The sequence below is a fragment of the Nelumbo nucifera genome, chromosome 8, assembly GCF_055504915.1.
Source record: "Nelumbo nucifera cultivar China Antique chromosome 8, China Antique-T2T, whole genome shotgun sequence".
NCBI lineage: Eukaryota > Viridiplantae > Streptophyta > Magnoliopsida > Proteales > Nelumbonaceae > Nelumbo > Nelumbo nucifera.
The window spans coordinates 18,879,911-18,901,257 of record NC_142656.1 but is presented as its reverse complement, the minus strand read 5'-3'; the positions used below and the strand labels follow the sequence as shown (position 1 = coordinate 18,901,257).

The following is a 21,347-nucleotide window of genomic DNA, read 5'->3' as shown; positions in this document are numbered from 1 at the left end:
GTGTGTTTAATGAAGGTTCAGAAGTATGACATATTTTTGGTATACTACACACTACATGGGAATTAGATGTGGGACAGAACAGGGTAATGTGAGCCCCATTGGTCATACCATGGACAGCCTATAATAAATAGAAATAATACCAAGTGATTGTACCTTTTCATGGGCCAAGCTCGATTTAGAATTTGCTAAAATTTAGATGGGCCTGGCCCAATACCCAAGCCCAAAGTAGTGTAAAGTGTTCATGGGTCAAGCTGAAAGTCTAGCCCATGAAAAGGTCTACAAGTGACCATGTCTTTTTAGGTAAATTACATAGGCTCCCCTATTCTATGGGTTAGTGATAATTACCCTCTTGAACTTAGATTCGTGACAAAGGTCTCCTGAACTTTCACTTTGTGACAAATACCTCTCGCGGTTAAGTCAAATGATGGAATGTATTAAATTATCAAAATACCTACCTAAACTTCTCTATTTTCTTTTTTTTTTCAACCTTTTTTTGCATAAACCCTAAGTAACCCAAAACTACTTCATTTTTCTCTAAGCAACACCAACTAAAATAACTAGAATCATTTCATTGACATAGAAAAACAAGTTTCTTTAAATTCTTATTTCATTTCACTGACATGAATGCTTCTCTTTGTCTTAAGATATAGAAGTCATGCACTCCTTTCTCCAATAAATCAATAAAAACCAAACAAAACACTAAATTTATATCTATCAAAACAAAACCTCTACCATTTCATTTGAATACTGAATCCAAGCAGAATTGCAAAGATCTATTGGGCAATTGAGAGGATTTTATTATTATATTTAGAAAGATAATTGAATCATAAATCATTCAAATAAATAAGAAAAGTATAGTTTGGGGATTTAAAAAAAATTTAAATAGTTGAATGAGAATCTTTTTTAAAATTAATTAACCGAAACTGCAAAGTAAAAGTTTAAGAGAGGTTTTGCTGTAAATAAAAGTTCAGGGGGTAATGGACAAGGGGGCCTTTATAATTTACCCCTATTTTTTGGTTGTAAAACCAAGTGGCCCATCTTGACAACTTGGTCATCGGTGTGGTTTCTTTCCATAAAATCTAATATAAAATCAATGTTAGATCCTCTATCAAAACTTCTGATTCTAGGCAAACTTTAATTTAAAACCTCAATACTTTTAGTAGTCAATATTTCTAATGCAAGATGCATGGGTTTCACTTAAAACGAAGGGTGTGGACAAGTCAGGAAGGTCCCTTGCAAAAACGACACAAGTCAGAGCAAGTTGTGTAGCTTTTTTTAGGAAATATCATTTTTCTTTAAAACATTTTATTCACTTATTATTTAGCCGGTTAGAGATAATCAGATGCATTTTGAAAAAAAAAAAAAAAAACAAGTGTGACCAGTTCCACTGGATCATCTCCTTTGACTTGTTAGTGAAATGTTACCATTGTTCTCAGTTGTGTTGCATTACTTAACTTGATGATTCCTTTTGTTTACGATCAGGAATTAAAAGTATGAATGACTATTAGTGTGATGGGGTCTATAAAGCTTCCTGACTTGGATTGGGGCCATGTGTAGCCCTTCAAAAATCAAAAAAACGAAAAGAAAAGAAAAGCTTCTCATACAACCGTCCAAAAGAGTCTCGATGCTGAACTTCTTTTTTGTTAAATTACAATACTTTTTCTGGGTATAATAAAACAAGAACCTCAATACGCATCGCTCCTCTCAAGTAGTGTTCTAAATAGAGGAATTAATGGTTCAAATGCACATAAAGGTAAAAAAACGCTCTTAAACAGAATTTTCTGTAACAGCCAAAATACCTTTTTATCACCTTTTGCAGGTCATCATCCATAGCAGCCTCGTTGAACTACCCAGTATATTCCTTTCTGCACTTTCCCTATTCATTCATCAAAGCTATGTTTGGTTTAAAGGAAAAAGTAGGAAAAGGAAGGGAAACCTTTACAGTTGGTTTTTAGACAATGATCTATAATCATCTCATTTACACATCTGTATTAGAACTCCAATCTGTTGCTTTTGTTTATAAAGAGGAAGAACAAAAATTCTGTGTTCAATGATTATTAAGAATGTTACGGTTGGGTTGTTCCATTGCGACTTAGGCGACCAGGGTTCGAATCTTGGAAACAAGCTCTCTAAATGTATAGGAGTAAAACTGCCTACATTGGCTCACCATAGCCTCAACACTAGGCTGTCGTTTTTATTGTGAAAAAGAAAAAAAAAATGTAATCTTTGTTAAGTGGAATATAGACTGTTATATTATGAATCTTAGAACCATTTCTCATGACTTCATCCATGTTCCTTTAGTTTTGGCCTGCCCTTAGTTGATGGTAATTGATGGAGGGAGATTTGGCCCAACCTCGTAGCTCAAGTACACGTAGGTGTGACCTAACTCAAACAGTGACTCAGCATGACAGCACAACGGACGTAAGCACAATTCGGTGGGGAGGTCCCACCGAGTTTAGCACGGCAACTCGACAGGTAAACTACTCGCCGAAAGTTGCCTCGCCCGCACCTCCTCCCCAGGGTTAAGGCACATCGGGGGGTCCCGAGTTCGGGGCACCCTGACCCCTTTTGAGACCCGAGCTCCACCAAATGGACCTCAGGCCACTCCCAAGCAAGAACGCATTGATTCTTCTTCGGGCGCCCCGAGGCACAAAGACCTCGGGTCGGCTAGCTCGGCACAACCGGCTGCAGGCAGCCCGTCACTCAAAGGATAGCCCAGCTTAGGGAAATTCGCAGGAGAACAGCTCGGTATACCATAGGAGGGCTTCCTGCCTGACTGCCGTACCCGACAAACCTGTGAATTGCAGGCATGTCCCCTCGCCGCGCCTGCCACCTTTAGAAAGGCGTCCCACACCTAACAGACACGTACCCTGCACGACGGCCCCGCGCGTGCCACCTCAGCCCTGCCTGTAACGGCTGTGGTAGACTAACAGTGGCGGTTATACCTACCCTGCCAGAAGTTAGAGGGCCTGGAGCAACGGAATTCAGTTATAAGAGCTTATCCTCAAGGAACAGGGTATCTGGAATAGCTAGCGCAACCTGCACTCTTAGTGTTCACTCTCTTGTAGCTTCTTGCACACAGTACTAACTTAAGCATCAGAGCGTTCCCGCCGGGAAACCCCCCGGGAGTTCTTCCTCCTTCTCATTTCAGGTACATCTCAGGAGCCACGTGAGCGCTAGCTAGGAGTGACCGAATTGTGCTACATCATTTGGCGCCGTCTGTGGGATACGCTTCAAAAAGCCTTTCCCTCCAAACTCTATCAGTTCCTTCTTCTTCCTTGAAACAACCCAACGCTCATGGCTTCTTCTAGCAACATCGGACGAAGCACTGAAATGGATAACTCCAGGGAACAACCCCAGCTTCCTACTGTCTGTATTGGACAGTTCACCGTCCCCCTCTGAACGGATAGAATCCCCAGCTTGAACGTGCCTCTCACAATGGCACCTGTCATCACCCCACTCCCTGCTACAGTCAGAACGACATTCACCGAACCTTCAGTCGTGCCCCCAGTGACCAGCCCGAACCAGCTGGAGGACCTGGTGTAGTGCATGAGGGCCATGCAGGCTCAAATGCAACAGTTCCAACAACTTCAACTCTATCAACAGCATGTACTGCACCAGGTCTCCCAGTATCAGTATCAGCAACAGTTCCCCCAGCTACCCCAACCTCAGCTTCAGCAGCCTCAGCTCTCGCCTCAGCGCCTAGCCTCGCAGCAAGCCAAATCTCGCCGCCAGAGTGAGCACTCCGGCCGAGGAGAGGCCCCCCAAAATCTCCCAAAAAATTAGGCCTCCCCCCACGGCAAACGGGAGAAACCGGCTATCCCGATCTCACCGCGGGCGGACAGGTCGGGAGGACCCCGGCTCGGCAGGTCTACGTCACCGTGACAGTCGAAGTTCGAAACCCCGATCCTTGAAAACCGGTTCGAGATCCTGGCAACAGACTCCAAGCAGGACCCCTCTGTCCATAGCCACCACCAGCAGACCGGGCCACTCACTGCGCAAACCATTCTGGACAGCGCGGAGGTGAGCAGCACGAACGCCGAGCCCATCAAGAAGCAGAGACGCCGCCGCCGAGCTCGCCAATCTGTCACCCGCAATTTGCCCGAGCTCATGGGCAAAGAAGAGGTAGGCTCGGCCGAAGCCAAAGCTCCCCTCCTCTCGGTTCCATCCCCCCTGTCTTCCGAACTCCTAGCAGTCCCGATGCCCAAGGATTTCAAGCTCCCCCCTCTTGATAAGTATGACGGGTCGTTCGACTCGAATGATCATGTAGATGCCTTTTAGTCGCAGATGCACCTGGCGCGAGCCAGTGAGTCGTGCATGTGCGTGGCCTTCTCCACTGCTTTCAGGGGAGCGGCCTGCACGTAGTACCGGAACTTGGCACCCGAGTCAATAAGAAGTTGGGTGCAGTTCGCGCAAGCCTTCACGTCCCACTTTGTCACTAGCAAACGGTGCTCGCGAACCGAAGAAAGCATCTTCAACGTGGCACAAAGAGAGGGAGAGTCCATCCGGAGCTATATCAAGTAGTTCAATGACGCTTGTATGCAGATACCGTGCCTGGACCCCGCCGTACGCCTTGCTGCAACCAAGAAGGGCGTGGTGCACAAAGAGTTCAAGTGGCACATGGTCGTCAACCAACCCGTGACCATAACCGAGTTTCTAAAGCTTGCAAATAAGTTCATAGCCACTGAAGAGGAGATCAACCAGAAAGGCGAGGCCGCACCCAAAAAAAGAAAGAGAGAAGGAGAGCCTTCCAGCCAAGGGGACACCCGAAGGAAAAAAGAAACAGTTCGGGGGGCAAAGCCGGGTCAACTGTTCCGAGCTCCCGCACCAGACCGAGCTTATTACACCCCACTGAACGCAAAGCGGGCCGAAATCCTGATGGCGATCAAGGACGCCCCGTACGTGAAGTGGCCACCCCGTTTGAGGGGGAATCCCAATGAGAGAAATAAGAGTCTGTATTGCAATTTTCACAAAGACCACGACCACAATACCGAGAGTTGTAAAAACCTCTGCAATGAGATAGAGGAGCTCATCCGTCGCGGATATTTGAGAAACTTTGTACAAAATAATAATAATAACAATAGTAGTAGAACAGGTCGGCAAGGGAGCACAACAAAGATGCTCCCGAGTCCAGCAGCAGGCCGGCCGAACAACTGTAGAGGCAGCCTCTAGAGGAGAGGTCAGTTCGGGGGACCATCCACATGATAGTGGGAGGTTCGATCGTTGCAGGTTGCACCTCAGCAACAGCTCGGACGTCAGTTCGTGAAGCCACCCGGGAAGAGCAGAACCCCCCAAAGCGGCCGAAGATGGGAGATCCAATTTTCTTCACAGAAGACGATGTGCGAGGGGTCCACTATCCCCATGATGACGCACTCGTGATAAAGCTAAGAATCAACGACTTTGAGGTCAGGCGCGTACTCGTGGACTCAGGCAGCTCAGTCGACATCCTCTTCAAAGCTGCGTTTGACCAGCTTCAGTTGCAGAGAAGCGATCTGAGGCCTACGGACACCCCTTTAGTGGGCTTCAGCGGAGAGGAAGTCCGCCCCCTTGGGAAAATAACAGTACCTGTAGAGATCGACACATGGCCTTGTGTGGTCAGATTCGAACACAACTTCCTGGTGGTAGCGACCCCCTCTCCCTACAATGCCATAATAGGTCGACCGATCACCCATGTCCTACGGGCAATGGTCTCTACTTACCACTTGGCTATGAAGTTCCCAACAGACTTCGGTGTGGGAGTAGCGCGGGGCGACCAGCTCGAGTCCCGCAAGTGCTACGTTGCCGACCTAAAAGGGAAAACCAAGGTGGCCGATGACCTCGAACTGGAACGACCCACGGAGCAAGGCGAAGAGCAAGCCGTGCCCACGGAAGAAACAGTCGCGATCCCGACCTCAACAGCAGACCCAACTCGGACGCTTCAGATCGGCGCTTCCATCCAGGAGCCCCTACGATCCGAACTGGTAAGTTTTTTACTTCAAAATTTAGATATTTTTGCATGGTCCGTGGCAGAAATGCCCGGTATAGACCCCGAACTCATAATTCACAAGTTGAACACTGATCCTATAGTTAGGCCCGTTAGACAGAAAAAACGCAACCTAGCCCCGGAACGGTGGAAAGCGGTCGACGAGGAAGTCGAGAAGTTCCTCGCAGTGGACTTCATAAGAGAAGTCCAATACCCGAGCTGGGTAGCCAACCCCGTCCTGGTAAAGAAGGCCAACGGCAAGTGGCGCATGTGCGTCGACTACACCGACCTGAACCGGGCTTGCCCGAAAGACTACTTCCCGCTCCCCAGAATCGACCGTTTGGTGGACGCGACCTCGGGGCATGAGTTGCTAAGCTTCTTGGACGCCTATTCGGGCTATAACCAAATCAAGATGGACCCGGCGGACGAAGAAAAGATTGCCTTCATCACGGAGTTCGGCCTATACTGTTACAAGGTTATGCCCTTCGGGTTGAAAAACAAAGGGGCAACCTTTCAAAGGCTTGTAAATAAATTGTTTGCACCGTTAATCGGCAGAAAAGTAGAATGCTATGTAGACGACATGGTCGTCAAAACCCAATTCTCACATGAATTAATACAAGACTTGCATTCTGTTTTTGAAATTTTGCGTAAGTTTAACATGAGATTGAATCCAAACAAGTGTGTGTTCGGTGTGACCTCGGGTAAATTTCTAGGATACATCGTTAACCGGCGCGGCATTGAAGCCACCCCGGATAAGGTTAAGGCCATCTTAGATATGAGACCACCCCGTAAGTTGAAGGAGGTTCAGAGGTTGAATGGCCGCATAGTCGCCCTAAGCCGCTTCATGTCCAAATCGGCGGACCGCTGTCTGCTGTTCTTTAAGGAAATCAAGAGCAAAGGGTTCGAGTGGACTCGAGACTGTCAGCTTGCGTTTGACGAGCTCAAGAAATACCTCGCTAGTGTGCCGATCTTAACCCGACCCGAGGAGGGCAACATTTTAGAACTGTACCTCTCGGCGAGCGTCGAAGTGGTCAGTTCGGTACTAATAAAGGAAGTAGATCGGGTCCAACGACCCATCTATTATGTTAGTAAAGTATTGTAGGGAGCAGAGACGAGATACCCGCAGATAGAAAAGCTAGCGTACGCACTGGTAATTGCAGCTCGGAAGCTCTGCCCGTACTTCCAGGCTCACACTGTTATCATTCTCACTGACAAACCCCTGAGGCAAGTCTTACTGAAGCCCAAGGTCTCTGGTCAGTTAACGAAGTGGGCCGTTGAGCTCAGCAAGTACAATCTCCAATACAAGCTGCGAACTGCCATTAAGGCCCAAGCCTTGGTAGATTTCATCGTTGAGTGCACATTCAGCTCTGAAGCCCCCAGGCCGATTGAGCATGAGGCTCCCAATTCAGGTGAGCCCAAAGCTCCCAGACCGGTCGAGTCCGAGCCCCGTGAGGTAGTAACCAGTGTGGCATCTCTCCTAGTTCGGCCAAGCCCGAGCTGGGATGAAGAGCCCTGGATCCTTCACTTAGATGGCTCCTCAAACCAGCAGGGCAGCAGAGCCGGAATAGTTCTGCACGGCCCAAGTGGCACGAAACTGGAGTATGCGCTACGCTTCGAGTTCGCGGCATCTAACAATGAAGCGGAGTACGAGGCATTGATAGCTGGACTAGCTCTAGCCAGAGAAGTAAAAGCCAAGCACATCGTTATCTGCAGCGACTCCCAGCTTGTGATCAACCAGGTTACCGGCAAGTAAGAAGCTCGCGAGCCAACCATGATCGCCTACTTAACTAGAGTCAGAGAGGCCCTGCTCAACTTCCAATCACACTTTATCAGACAAATCCCTAGGTCAGAGAACGCCGAGGCCGACGCCCTGTCCAGGTTAGGCAGCACCAGCGACATCACCATGAGAACCGTGTATATAGAGGACCTGCCTCGGCCTAGCATTTTCAAGGGGGCAGAGGAGGTCGCTCCCGTCGTTCAAGCAGAGTCGAGCTGGATTGACCTGCTCACGAGCTTCTTGCTACACGGGACCCTCCCTGCAGACCGCAATGCAGCTAGAAGGGTGTGGCGCTAGGCAACCAAATATGTCATGATAGACGAACAACTATACCGGAGATCTTACACACTCCCCTACTTACGTTGCTTGCGACCCACCGAAGCCAAGCTTGTACTCCGCAACACCCATGAGGGTCAATGCGGTGGGCACTTGGGGGGCAGGGCCCTCGCCCAAAAGGCACTCTGACAAGGGTATTATTGGCCAACAATGAAGTCAGACGCTATTGAGCTCATCAGAAAATGTGACAAATGCTAAAGACATGCCAATATTCACCACCAACCCGCTGCCGACCTCAAGTATCTCACCAGCCTGTGGCCCTTTGCGCAGTGGGGCATCGATCTACTCGGGCCATTCCTGCCAACAACGGGTGGAAGAAAGTTCTTAGTAGTGGTAGTGAACTATTTTACCAAGTGGGTAGAAGTCGAGCCCCTCATGACGATCACAGCCCGAAATGTCCAAAACTTCTTTTTGAAGAACATCGTATGCCGCTTTGGATTACCTCGGGTGTTGATCTCCGACAACAACAAGCAGTTCGAGGACATCAAATTTCAAGACTGGTGCCGAGACATGGGGATCCAACAGAATTTTACTTCAGTCGCGCACCCTTAAGCAAACGGTCAGGCAGAAGTCACTAACAGAGCCATCCTCCGCGGACTAAAGGCACGGCTGGACCGAGTTAAAGGATTGTGGGCAGATGAACTACCTAGTGTCCTCTGGGCCTACTGAACCACGGAGAAGACCGCCACGGGAGAAACACCCTTCAATCTCACCTACGACACCGAAGCAGTGATCCCCGTAGAGATCGAAGTACCTACGTTGCGCCTAGAAACATATAGTGATCAAACAAACGAAGATGAACTACGTACCAACCTCGACCTACTCGACGAAGTAAGAGACCTCGCGTACATTAGGACCACAGCCTACCAGCAAAGAGTAGCTCGGTACTATAACGCCAGGGTCAAGAGGCGAAACCTCCGCGTTGGTGACCTGGCCCTTTGTAAAGTTATGGTGCCTGAGCCCGGCGCTGGCAAGCTCGGGTCCAACTGGGAAGGTCCTTACCGAGTGAAACGAGTGCTCGGGGAAGGAACATACGAGCTCGAGACCCTCGAAGGTAAACAAATACCTCGGGCATGGAATATGGTCAACCTAAGACAATATTATCTGTAAAGAATGGAGTAGGCCACGAGCCACTCCCTAAGCCTAAGGGCCAGAATACCGAGCTAACATGACCTCGGCACATAAGACCCAACCGTCTCTTCGGCACGGGCGAAAGTAAGGGTAAAACCCAGGAGCGGACTACGGGTCCCTCCCTAAGCCTAAGGGGCTGCAAGAAGACCCCAGTCACCACTTTGGCCTGGGCGAAATCCAAGAACAGACTACGGGTCCCTTCTTAAGCCTAAGGGTCACAAGAAAGCCCCAACTGCCACTTCAGCATGGCAAACTGATAAAAACCTGGTTATCTCTAACCCTTAAGGGAAAGACAGCTCGGGTATGAACCCTACGGTGCCTATACCTTTGCTGTTCTCACTCAGCTCGGAAACCCGATAGTCCGGGGTAACCCGCGCGACCCGAAGTAACACAACTTCACTTAGTTACCCTTAGCGCCAGCTCGGTGGCTTGACAGCTCGGGTAACCTATACATTAAATTGACCAGCTTGAAGTCGACTCACACTTAGAAGTATTTTCGCACTCAGAGATACTTGAAAGAAACTGTATTTCATTAAAAAGAGAGTTCAGGTACAAGAGTTTTTACCCGAGCTCAAAGGCTCAGGATAATACATTCGCAGTTCAGAAAGGGAAAAGATTAAGTTACAAATATAAAGGGAAAACTACTTCGGGGGCTCACCGCCTCTATCAGGGACCCCCTCAGAGACAGTGTCTGGACCGGCATCCTCTGCTCCATCTTCGAGACCTTCATCCTCGGAATCGGGGTCATCTTTTGATTGACGCACGATGTCGTCAGTAATCCGCAAAGTAGTGATGGCACTCGTGTCCAGCTCGGGGTAGAGGTGTCTGATCAGCCACCGACTGAGCTTGAAGCCCTTACGGTAGGCCTCCGTCATCACATCGTCGAATCTCGAAGAGTTGATGTAGTCAATGACGGCCTGGGTCTTGGCCTCCTCGAGAGTACCCTCGAAGATTGCAGTCTTCTCCCTTATGTCCTACTGGAGGTACCCCACTTCATGCTCCAGTTTCCCCTTCGCCTCCTTGAGGTCTTGTACCTCGAGCCTTAGAGCATCCCGCTCAGCCTTGAGGCTACTCACCTCGAGCTCTAAGGCCTCCTGACCGACCTTGAGACCGTTCACTTCGGCCCTCAACTTGTCTTTATCTCGAGCTAGCTCCCCCTTCTCTGACATTAACACCTCGATAAAACTCTTTTGAGCCGAGGCGTCACTCTCCAAGCGGTGAACCTGACAACGAGCTGCCCTCAACTCAGTATGAGTTGGGCGAGACGGTTTCTCAGCCTCCAGAGCCCGCCTCAGATGTCGATCTGATTGGAGGGTCAAGGCGCGAATGGTAGAGTTCACCTACAAAAAGGAGAACCAGTTAAGAGGGAGACCACCAAAAAAAAAAGAAGAAAAAAAAAGAAAAAGAAAAAGAAAAAAGGATGGGGACTCACCACCATAGTATGAGTGGTGGCTCGAGCGTCGAGCTGACTAGGAGTGAGTTCGACCCACTCGCTGACCTCCCCCGAGTATGCAGCCAGCTTACTCTTCTTCAGGCTACACTAGGGGTTCAAGACGGTTTGGCTCCCCTGACCCTCTGAGCTGGAAGCCGTCATCATAAAAACGTGAGTGGAACTCTCGGAGGTCTCGGTGGCAGCGTCAGTAGGGTGAGCTCCGGCAGCAGCAACGTTGGCCTCGGCAACGCTTTCTCTGGCAAGTCGGGTGGGCTTGGCAACAGGCTCGGCAGGCTTAACGGCAGGTTCCACCGTCACCTCGGGCCCCTTAGGCACAACCCCCTCTTCCAAGTCTATGACGGGCACGACTGCCACCTCGAGCCCCGAAGCAGAGGTTTGCGGAAGTCGAGGCTCGACTGAAGCTTGCGGGGACCCAACGCACGCCTTCTTCGCCACGCGCTTCTTCCTCTTCATCTGGTGGAAGAGCTTCTGGTTGTCTATCTTTTCCGCCTCCATGGGACCTGCGGTGAAATGCAACATCAGTAACCCAAAGCTAATATATGAGCGAAAAAGCCGAAGTGAAAAAAACCTACCCAGACTCAAGCCCGCCCGGACGAGCTTCTCCTCATAAGTGAAGTCTTTATAATGCAACCCGAGCTTAGCCAGTGACTGGAGCTCCTTCTTAGTCTTCCCGTCCAGGATGACACTAGGGTCTTGAACGGCTATCCTCCAATCGGTGGGAAAGGGCCACCCCGTGCTGCTCCGGACTACGAAGTAGTCCCGCTTCCAAGCTGGGACTTTGCTCGGGAGCTTGTGCATGAGTTTAAAACCCAGGCGGGGGGACAGGTAGTAAGACCGCCTATGCCTGGGGAGAGTGCCCAAAGCGCTCTTCTTTATAGCCAAGATCGTACTAAGAACATCTAAATCTATGGAAAGGGAACGGTCAAAACAAAGAGAAATGGACCCCACCACATTCCGTATGGAGTTCGGGTGGAGTTGGTCCAGGGTAATGTTAAAGTGTACCAACACCTCAACAATTAAAGGGTGAAGTGGAAGTCTGAGTCCGACTATCAGTTGCTCCCTGAAGATCACGATCTCGTTGGGACCGTGCTCCCATGGGAAGTTGCCGGTGGGAAGACTATATGAGTACTCAACAGGGAGGCGGAACCTCTGTATGAGGTCCTGAAGCCTCTCCGAGGTCATTATGGAGGGCCCGAACTGATCTGGTTCCCGACCTCAGTGGAAGGTAGATGCAGATGACCCGAAGCCACTCGTACTTCGGATGGCTGGGTAGCAGAGGGGACATCCCGAGCCGAGGTACCTACCTCAAACTCATCGATGAGACTGTCTACACTAGACGACATACCGGACTAACAGAAAGAAGCGAACTAGAAGGGAAAAGGGAGCTCAGGAGGACTCACCGAGGAAACGCAACCGGATTGGAAGAACAGAACGAACTGGAGGACCCGAGCTAAGAAACCCCTGGCGCGAGCTCAAACGCTAATGATGAAAGCTTTGTGGCGAAGAAAATGGCCAGGGGACCCCCTATTTATAGCCGCAACCGCGGGTTCTTCGAGGCGAAAACGATTTAGCACATTTTTGACGTCCGCGAAGTCCAAGTCGCGTGAAGTCCGCGTGTAACCCGGACGTGACTCGAAACCCTTTTTGGTCAAGCCAAGCGCTAGACCGGTACAGCTGGACAGAACGCGCGACAACGCAGCACAAAACACCGACGCCAAATCCACCCGGCGCGTCATGACCTCCCCACACTGGGTCACCGCCGCCAGCGCAGGGAATGGAAGGCAATTGATGAAGGGAGATTTGGCCCAACCTTGTAGCTCAGGTACACGTAGGCGTGACTTCGCTCAAACAGTGACTCAACATGACAGCACAACGGACGTAAGCACAACTCGGTGGGGAGGTCCCACCGAGTTCAGCACGGCAACTCGACAGGTAAACTACTTGCCGAAAGCTGCCTCGCCCACACCTCCTCCCCGGGGTTAAGGCACTTCTAACACTGATCTCTCATCAAGCATAGTAGTTTATGTGGCTTATGTTTCTAATTTCAACTAAGTTCTGTTTTTCGTTTACAATTCAAATTTTGTACTTCATTCCCCTAGTGATCTGATCAATCTTTACCCAGGTATCAAAATTTCCATTAGATTATTTAATACAACAATCTAATGAACAAAACATATCATAAATCTACAATGCAAATGCAATAGATAAGGGTTGTCAATTAAAATAACTTGGAAATAGAATAAAAATAAAAGCAGTGAAAAGAGAGGGTGGAGAGGACTGAAATTTCTTGCGAAACTCAGCACTAGGATATCATGTTTGTTTGGTTTGAGGGAAGATTTTGGTGGAATGAGAAGGGAAAAATGGGTGGAAATTTTAACACAAGAGTATCTCATAGCAGGGAAACTTTAGAAAGAGAGAGAGGATCTTATTATCTTAATACAGGAGTATCTCATAGCAGTCTTCTAGGGAACAATCGGATGAACCATTCTTTTCACATATTAAGAGGTACACTATCATTCTAATACTGAACAAGTGAGTTCCTCCATCTAAGGATTGCCTGCAAATTAAGAAAACAGTTGTAGTTGTTTGATCACATAATAAGCAATAAAAAACTTTTAGAATATAGGGATGGAACAAAAGAAGCTGGAGCAAATACAAAGCAAGAACGTTGCCCTGAATATCATTGAAAGACGACATTTTTATAAAATAACAAAAATAAAGTCACTTTTTTTGAAAAATATCAAGGGCAATGACACTGTTTATACCGGTTTCAGCTCTCCGTCTCTCCGTCTCTCCTTCCTCCGCCTCCTCTTACTCGCATGCGTCGCCGCTACCGTCACCACCATCGTCAGCTCTCCGTCTTCCGGTGATGGGGCTTTGATTCCAATAACCCTCGTCAGCTCTCCGTCTTCGTTTGTTTTCTGTAAGAGAGAATCGATGGCCAATAACCGTCACACCCTCAACTAACACCAGTGATGGGGTTCAGCTCTCCCTCTTCCGGTGATGGGGTTTTGATTTCAATAACCCTCGTCAGCTCTCCATCTTCGTCTGTTTACTGTAAGAGAAAATCGATGGCCAATAACCGTCACACCCTCAACTAACACCGGTGATGGGGTTCAGCTCTCCGTCTTCCGGCCGGGATTGTCGATTCTGGGGGCTCTGCTGGTTTCGTGCGAGAGAGCAAAGAACGAAGGGCAGAGGAAGGCGATGAACGGTGTCATTGCCCGATATTTTTCAAAAAAATTTACTTTATTTTGATTATTTTATAAAAATATTATCTATATTAAGAATAAAAAATTGCCCTTATCTGCAAAAAAACCTTTTTTTTTAATGTCTTTTCCAGATTTAAAACCATTTGTGCAGCAGATTAGAAACTAATTCTAAGTTAATTTGTAACGTCAACAAATGCGAACACTAAGTAGTACTATCTCTATCACTGCAGAAGACAAAAAAGCAACTATTATTGTACTTGGAAACCTCATTCCTACGAAAATTACTGTTCTTGAGAGGGGATTATTGTATGGGTTGGTTAAATCACGTACAGTTGAGAAGCCGAAATCTAGAGTTTAAGTCCCACATCGGATTGGAGGAGAGGGATGGCAAGGAGAGTTGAATTACAAAAACCAAGTTGGGCCACCGGATAATTCATACCTTTCTCGGCCTTTTGGCTAAGATCAAGTGTAGTATCTGTTCTTATCAGTTTAATATCTGATACCTGGGCCATCGGCCCACATGATATTAAATAAATTTATCTTGGGGGAAGGCCCATCACAGGAGCTTGCTACTTGGGCCTTCAAGCGTCGCCCATGCGTTGCACTACTGCACGGGCCTGGCGCACCCCCTACCAATTCTTACGTTTAAGTTTTCTTACATTCTGTTCATTCATTTATAGTGTGGGTATGCTTCGTATTTTGGATTTTGATGGCCCATTTACGAGAATTCATGAGATTACGTGCCAATTTTGAACTAGCTTTGACAAGTACTTGAAAGTTTTTTATTTTTGAAAAGAAAAACAGTTGTCACATCAGCAAAATGAATATTTTTTGAAAAAATAACAGTTGCCACATCAGCAAAAATAATATAAATATAACGTGTATGATCTTCAAGTCATATAATTCCATTAGCTTGTGGTTTTATTTTATTAGAGTTAGCTGACTCAGCTGGGCTATAGTGGGTTCCATGGGCGCACCTTCATGGAGGAAAGAGAATCTCTTTACTAGTTGCTATTTTGGAACGATGGTTCATGTATTTAAGTTGTATTTTGGGAGTTAATGAAAATATTGGAATTTATCTCAAATTAGACTCTTGTTAATTTTGGAGGTTTCCTCCAATTAATCCAGCCTACGTTTTTCTCTTTCTCTATGCCAAGAGAAGAACGTAACAGTTTTATTGCAGCAAATGGATCAGATTAAAACCCATTCTTCGAATCTGATTTCTTCAAACCGGATTTGAATACCTTTTAGCCATTATTGGACTGGATATTGATCTAATTCGATCCTCTTCAATATAAGCCCATTACAGATAGACCAGGTCAATCGAATCCGATAAATATTCTGCACTCGACTGATCTTATTCAATGTATTATTGCACCATTTAACCTGCTCAAATTGGTTTTAATTTAGATTGCATTCAATCCAAATCCAATCCAATAAATACAAAAATCATTAAATCTGGATTGATCCAATTTAATTTCTTATTGGACTGTCCAACTTTTTCAAATTGGTTTTTGATGAAGCACAATCTGGTCGGTCTTAGCTGTTGACGATCTTGCCTCTGGAGTGAGTAACAAGAACCTGAAATGGGAGAAGAGAAGCTCCGGGGAGAACCCGGCGTAAGGGCTCCGAAGCTCAAGTTAGAATCCTTCAGAGGCAAGAATAACCAGATAGCGCGAGAGTTAGCATACCTCCTCCCTGGGGGGGGTAGAATCCTTTTATAACCACCTCACGTACTCACTTCCAGGCCTCCGTCAGGTCGGGCATGATTACTTCTGAACTCCTGCCAGTTCGGGTGTCACTTCCTCTGGTCGGGCAGAACCGCCACTGTTCCTTCTGTCGGAGCCGTCTCTGCGGCTAGTGACGACGGTTGCAGGTGGCGGTGGCAGGAAGCCGTTTGAGATGCGGCTGTCAGGCGTCAGATCCCAAATCAGTCAGGTACGCCGCCCTTGGATGGGAACGTCCTTGGCATCGGGTACGTCTGGCGGGCCTGGTGTTTTGGAAGTGTTGGAGTGGCGAGCGAGGTGCCTTGAGTTCGGTTTGGAATGCTTCGAGCTGCCATGGGTCAGCCCGGGTCAGTTTCGTGAGGCTGGGGGCCCAGTACAGTTCGCGCTCCTCGCAGGGAGCTCGGGTTCTCAGGAGGGAGCTCGCTCTTATCAGGGAGCTCGGGCTCCTAGTAGGGAGCTTAGACTTGGGAGGCTCAGGTTCTTTAGGGAGTTCGGGTCCTTTAGCTCGGGTTCTTTAGGGAGCTCGGGTTTTAGGGAGCTCGGGCTCCTGGTACCGAGCTAGGACTTAGGGAGCTCGGGTTTTAGGGAACTGGGACCTTTAACAGGGAGTTCGCTTTTAACAAGGAGCTCGGACTAAACACAACGATCTGGAGTTGGGGTTCGGTAGCGAGTTTTGACTTGCTTCCGATGTTCGCTTTGGGTGCTCTACTGTCCCGAGCTGCTTGCCTTTGCCACGCGTCGGGCGAACGCGAGGTCGGGCCAAATTTCCTTCCATCAATTGCCCCCCACTCCCTGTGACAATGGTTCCGTCTTGGCGCAGGGAGTTGCAAGGTAGTGGGAGGGTTTTGGTCCGTGCTGAGCGCGCTCGCTCCCATTTGATTTTCAAAAAGGGGCGTGCGTTTGGAAGTCGTGATGTCAGTTAATCGGGAGTTGCGCTGCAGACGCTTTTATTGCGAGGGGACGTGCGTCGTTGCTCCGTCTGTTTCGGGAAGACGCGGGCCGACACCTGTCCTCTGACAAGACGTGAGCGACGCTCCGTCAGTCTCTGAAAGACGTGCGCCGATTGGTTTTGGAAGACGTGCTGTGGGCCGTTGGATTGGCTTCGATCTGGGCCGTCGCTTTCCGTACGCTGTGGATATAAATAGTGCGAGAGGGGGGGGCCGTCCTTGCTATTGTCGTATGTCTTGAGCTCGTGCCTTAAGTTTCAGCTCGCGTCCAGGCTTTTCAGCTCGCGTCCCAGGTCCTGCTTGTTCAAGTTCTCGCGGTCTGCTTGTCTTCTTCCCGGGTGAGTATTTTTTTGGAATCCCGTTCCGTTTCGCGATGTCTAGTTTGGAGGGTTCAGACTGTTCAAGCGGGTCTGATGTGGGTTCTACGAACCAGTTTGCGTCCCACGGTAGTTCGAGCGAGCCCGATGTAGGTCCTGAGGGAGGGGTTGGGCCTACCACCCGAGGTGCTTCGGGTAGGTCGGCATCCACCTCCCGCCGTGGCCGGGTTGTAGATCAGTTCGGCCCTTCGACCATGACGCTTGAGGAACTTCAAACCCTCGTAGACTACTATAATTTGCCCAGTGAGTACGGTTATTTTATTCCTACGGAGAGCTTTCCTTGGGAACATGGCCCTGATGAGATGGTGATTTTTCGGGAACAGCTCGCCGCGGGGCTGCAACTGCCCTTCCACCCTCTTGTTGTCGAGGTCCTAAACCACTTCGGTGTGACGGTTGGCCAGCTTCACCCGAACTCTATTAGGAACTTAGTGGGAACGATCTCTTTATTTTGCGACGAGAACTTCCCTCTGGATCTGGAGATTTTTTCTTCTATCTTGATGTTGAAAAAGCAAGTGGGTCCCCTCCCTGGGCGTAGGCGGGCATACTACCTGTCCCCTCGCCCGGGCTTCAAGCTCTTACACGGACTCCCCAATAAGGTCCCGGCGTGGAAGCGGGACTATTTCGGGGTGCGAAGTGCAATGGGGTGGCCGTTTCAGACCGGCTGGGGGGTGGCCGCTCCTGATTCCGGCATCACACTTGATGAGGAGACGGCGGAGGGCCTTCGGCAATGGGCGCGGCTTGGGCTGGATTGCCAATGGTATCTGACGGAGGCCAAGCTTATTGCTGCGGGCCTGAGTTCGGGTAGGTTCTTTCCCTAGTGATCTTGTCTTGTTCTTCGCTTACGTCTTACTGATGCCGAACTCCTTTTCGCAGGTACAATGGATTCACGAGGGTCACGAGGTGCGTACTTATTCGAGGGGATGAAGAGGAGAAAGCGGGTGGCCAAGCGAGCTCGCGCCGAGCCATCCCGAGCTACGGAGCCCGAGGTGCCGGACTGTCCGGCAGAGGAGCCCGAGATGGTTCCTCCCATGCAGGGGCCGGCGGGGGCTCCTTATGCTGAAACCACACACACGGGGGCTCCCGCTTATTCCGAGTCCGCTCATATGCGAGCTGGGCCGTCGGGCTCGGAGGGCCCGGGGGACTTCAGGAGCGTGTTGTCGCCCGTGCATGCTCTGCAACGGAGTAAGGAGGCGACGTTTCCTGAGGAAGTCGCGGCGTGGACCGAGCTCCCTCTGCACCAAGTGGCCTGCTGTGCCGTTACTCATGCCATGGTGGTAGGTGGCCTACCTCCGAGTTTAGCTTCTATTTTTTCATTTGTTTCTCTGATCTCCTTTTCCTTTGATAGGTGAACTCCTCCATTCACGCCTTGGCGAACCAGGTGGAGAAATGCTCGCGGCAGGCGCGAGCTGCCGAGGAGGCTGCTCGGGCTGCCGAGGAGAATGCTCGGACTGCCGAGGAGAATGCTCGCGCTGCTGATGCTGCTGCTCGCCGTGCGCGGTCTAGGCAGGCGAGGTCTCAGAGGGATGCCGAGGCCATGGGGGTGGTGGTGCAGCGCATGGCGGAAATGAAGCTGGACTTGGAGCACCAGGTCGAATATCTTCAGGAGGATATCAGGGAGAGGACTCAGATCTTCTCTCAGGGCATCGAAGACGCGAAGAAGAAGGCTGTCAGCGATTACATTGCCTCGCCGGATTTCGATGACCTGATGGTAGACTCCTACAGGAGGGGTTTCAAGCTAAGTCGGTGGATGATCCGGAATACGTACCCCGACCTCGATACCAGTGCCATATCCACTTCGCGCATCACTTCGGAGATGGCTAATGCCGCGGATGCCGAACCAGACTCCGAGGGGGAGGCAGGTCCTTCGGGCATTGTCGGAGAGGCTTCTGATAACGATGAAGTAGCTCCGGGCTTGTAAAATGAAATGAAATGAAATGTACACATCTGTTTTGAAATGAAACGTCTTTTTGTTCATGTACTGGTGTCTTCGAGCTTATATTTTTTGCCGAATTGACCATTTCGGTCCGTCAGTTTGTTTAATGAAATGACTTCGGCGTACTTCATTTGGTGGCCTATAGATAGTACCTTCTCAAGTTGACGACGTTCCATGCTCGGGGTACTTGTTTCCCTTCTAGGGTTCCGAGCTCATACGCTCCCCCACCGAGTGTTTTCATTACTCTGTAGGGTCCTTCCCAGTTCGGTCCTAGTTTCCCTACGCCGGGTTCGGGCACCATGACCTTGCGGAGAACCAGGTCGCCGACGCAGAAGTTCCTCTTTTTTACTTGCGCGTTGTAGTACCGAGCTACCTTTTGTTGGTAAGCCGCAGTTCGGATGTGCGCGAGGTCTCTCACTTCGTCCAGTAGGTCGAGGTTGGTGCGCAACTCGCCCTCGTTTGTCCGTTTGTCGTACGCTTCCAGTCGTAACGTAGGCACTTCGATTTCCACCGGGATCACTGCTTCGGTGCCATAGGTGAGGTTAAAGGGGGTCTCACCCGTGGCGGTCTTTTCCGTGGTTCGGTGTGCCCATAAAACACTTGGTAGTTCGTCTGTCCATAAACCTTTGGCTCGATCCAATCGCGTTTTTAGTCCGCGGAGGATGGCTCTGTTCATTACTTCTGTTTGGCCATTTGCCTGCGGGTGTGCGACCGATGTGAAGTTCTGACTAATTCCCATACTCTGGCACCATTCTTGGAACTTGATGTCTTCGAACTGTTTTCCATTGTCGGAGATCAGTACCCGAGGTAGCCCGAAGCGACATACGATGTTCTTCCAAAAGAAGTTTTGTATGTTTCGGGCTGTAACTATTGCCAGGGGTTCGGCTTCAATCCACTTTGTGAAATAATCTACTGCCACCACTAGGAATTTCCTCCCGCCTGTCGCTGGTGGGAATGGCCCCAGGAGGTCGATGCCCCATTGGGCGAAGGGCCATGGACTGGTGAGGTATTTGAGGTCGGCAGCGGGCTGATGGTGGATGCTGGCGTGCTTCTGACACTTGCCGCATTTTCTGACGAGCTCGATTGCCTCTGCCTTCATCGTTGGCCAGTAGTATCCTTGTCGAAGTGCCTTTTGGGCGAGGGCTCTGCCCCCCAGGTGTCCGCCACACAAGCCTTCGTGGATGTCGCGGAGTACCAGCTCGGCTTCGGCTGGGCGCAAGCATCGCAGATAGGGGAGCATGTAGGATCGTCGGTACAACCGTTCGTCTATCATGACGTATTTGGCTGCCTGGCGTTGCACCCTCTTGGCTGTGTTGCGGTCCGCGGGGAGTGTTCCGTCTAACAGGAAGCTCGCGAGTGGGTCGATCCAGCTCGGCTCTGCTTCGGTGACGGGAGCGACCTCTTCTGCCCCACCGAGAATGCTGGGCCGAGGCAAGTCTTCTATGTACACGGTTCTCCTGGCATTGTGGCTCGTGCTAGCCAGTCGGGACAGGGCATCGGCCTCAGCGTTCTCTGACCTAGGGATTTGCTTGATGAAGTGTGATTGGAAGTTGAGCAGAGCTTCCTTTACTTTTGCCAAGTATGCAATCATAGTGAGTTCGCGTGCTTCGTACTCGCCTGTAACTTGGTTGACCACGAGCTGGGAATCACTGCAGATAACCACGTGCTTTGCTCCGACCTTGCGCACTAGGTTTAGCCCGGCTATCAATGCCTCGTATTCTGCCTCGTTGTTGGATGCCGCGAACTCAAAGCGTAGTGCGTATTCCAGTTTTGTTCCGCCCGGGCCGCGTAGCACTATTCCAGCCCCGCTGCCTTGTTGGTTCGAGGAGCCATCTACGTGAAGGATCCAGGGCTCCTCCTCCCAGTTCGCGCTTGGTCTAACCAGGAGGGATGCCATACTGGCTGCTACTTCGTGGGGTTCGGACTCGTTTGGCTCGGGAGCTCCGAGTTCGCCCGAACTGGGGATCTCGGGCTCTACCGGCTCAGAGGCTTCGAGGCTAAATGTGCATTCTGCGATAAAGTCTGCCAAGGCTTGGGCCTTGATGGCAGTTCTTGGCTTGTACTGGAGATCGTACTCGCTGAGCTCGATGGACCACTTCGTCAGCCGGCCGGAAACCTCGGGTTTGAGTAAGACTTGCCTCAGAGGTTTGCTGGTCAGGACGATGACGGTGTGGGCCTGGAAGTATGGGCGGAGTTTCCGTGCTGCTATCACCAGGGCATACGCTAGCTTTTCTATCTGCGGGTACCTTGTCTCTGCTCCCTGCAAGATTTTACTAACATAATATATGGGTCGTTGGACCCGGTCTGCCTCCTTTACTAGTACCGAACTGACCACCTCGTCGCTGGCCGAGAGGTATAGCTCCAAGACTTCACCTTCCTCAGGCCGAGCTAAGGTTGGTACTTTGGCGAGGTAGCCTTTTAGCTCGTCAAACGCGAGCTAACAGTCTTGGGTCCATTCGAACCCTTTGCCTTTGATCGCTTTGAAGAAGGGT

General features: G+C 49.9%; 1 protein-coding gene and 1 non-coding gene across 2 annotated transcripts; one reads left to right on the top strand and one right to left on the bottom strand.

Moving 5' to 3' along the window:
• Positions 1 to 1,428: 1,428 nt before the first annotated feature.
• LOC104588529 (uncharacterized) lies at positions 1,429 to 13,981 on the bottom strand. The gene is made up of 4 exons (XM_088892586.1): positions 13,425 to 13,981; positions 11,232 to 13,216; positions 10,639 to 11,159; positions 1,429 to 10,546 (listed from the first exon to the last, which is right to left on the bottom strand). The coding sequence occupies exons 2-3, from the start codon at positions 11,839 to 11,841 to the stop codon at positions 10,747 to 10,749; spliced, it is 1,023 nt and encodes a 340-aa protein (XP_088748712.1). The 5' UTR covers positions 11,842 to 13,216; positions 13,425 to 13,981; the 3' UTR covers positions 1,429 to 10,546; positions 10,639 to 10,746.
• Positions 13,982 to 14,306: 325 nt separating this feature from the next.
• Positions 14,307 to 14,502, top strand: LOC148789674 (U2 spliceosomal RNA). Its single transcript, XR_016080000.1, has one exon. It is a non-coding gene; the product is annotated as a U2 spliceosomal RNA (small nuclear RNA).
• Positions 14,503 to 21,347: the final 6,845 nt, after the last annotated feature.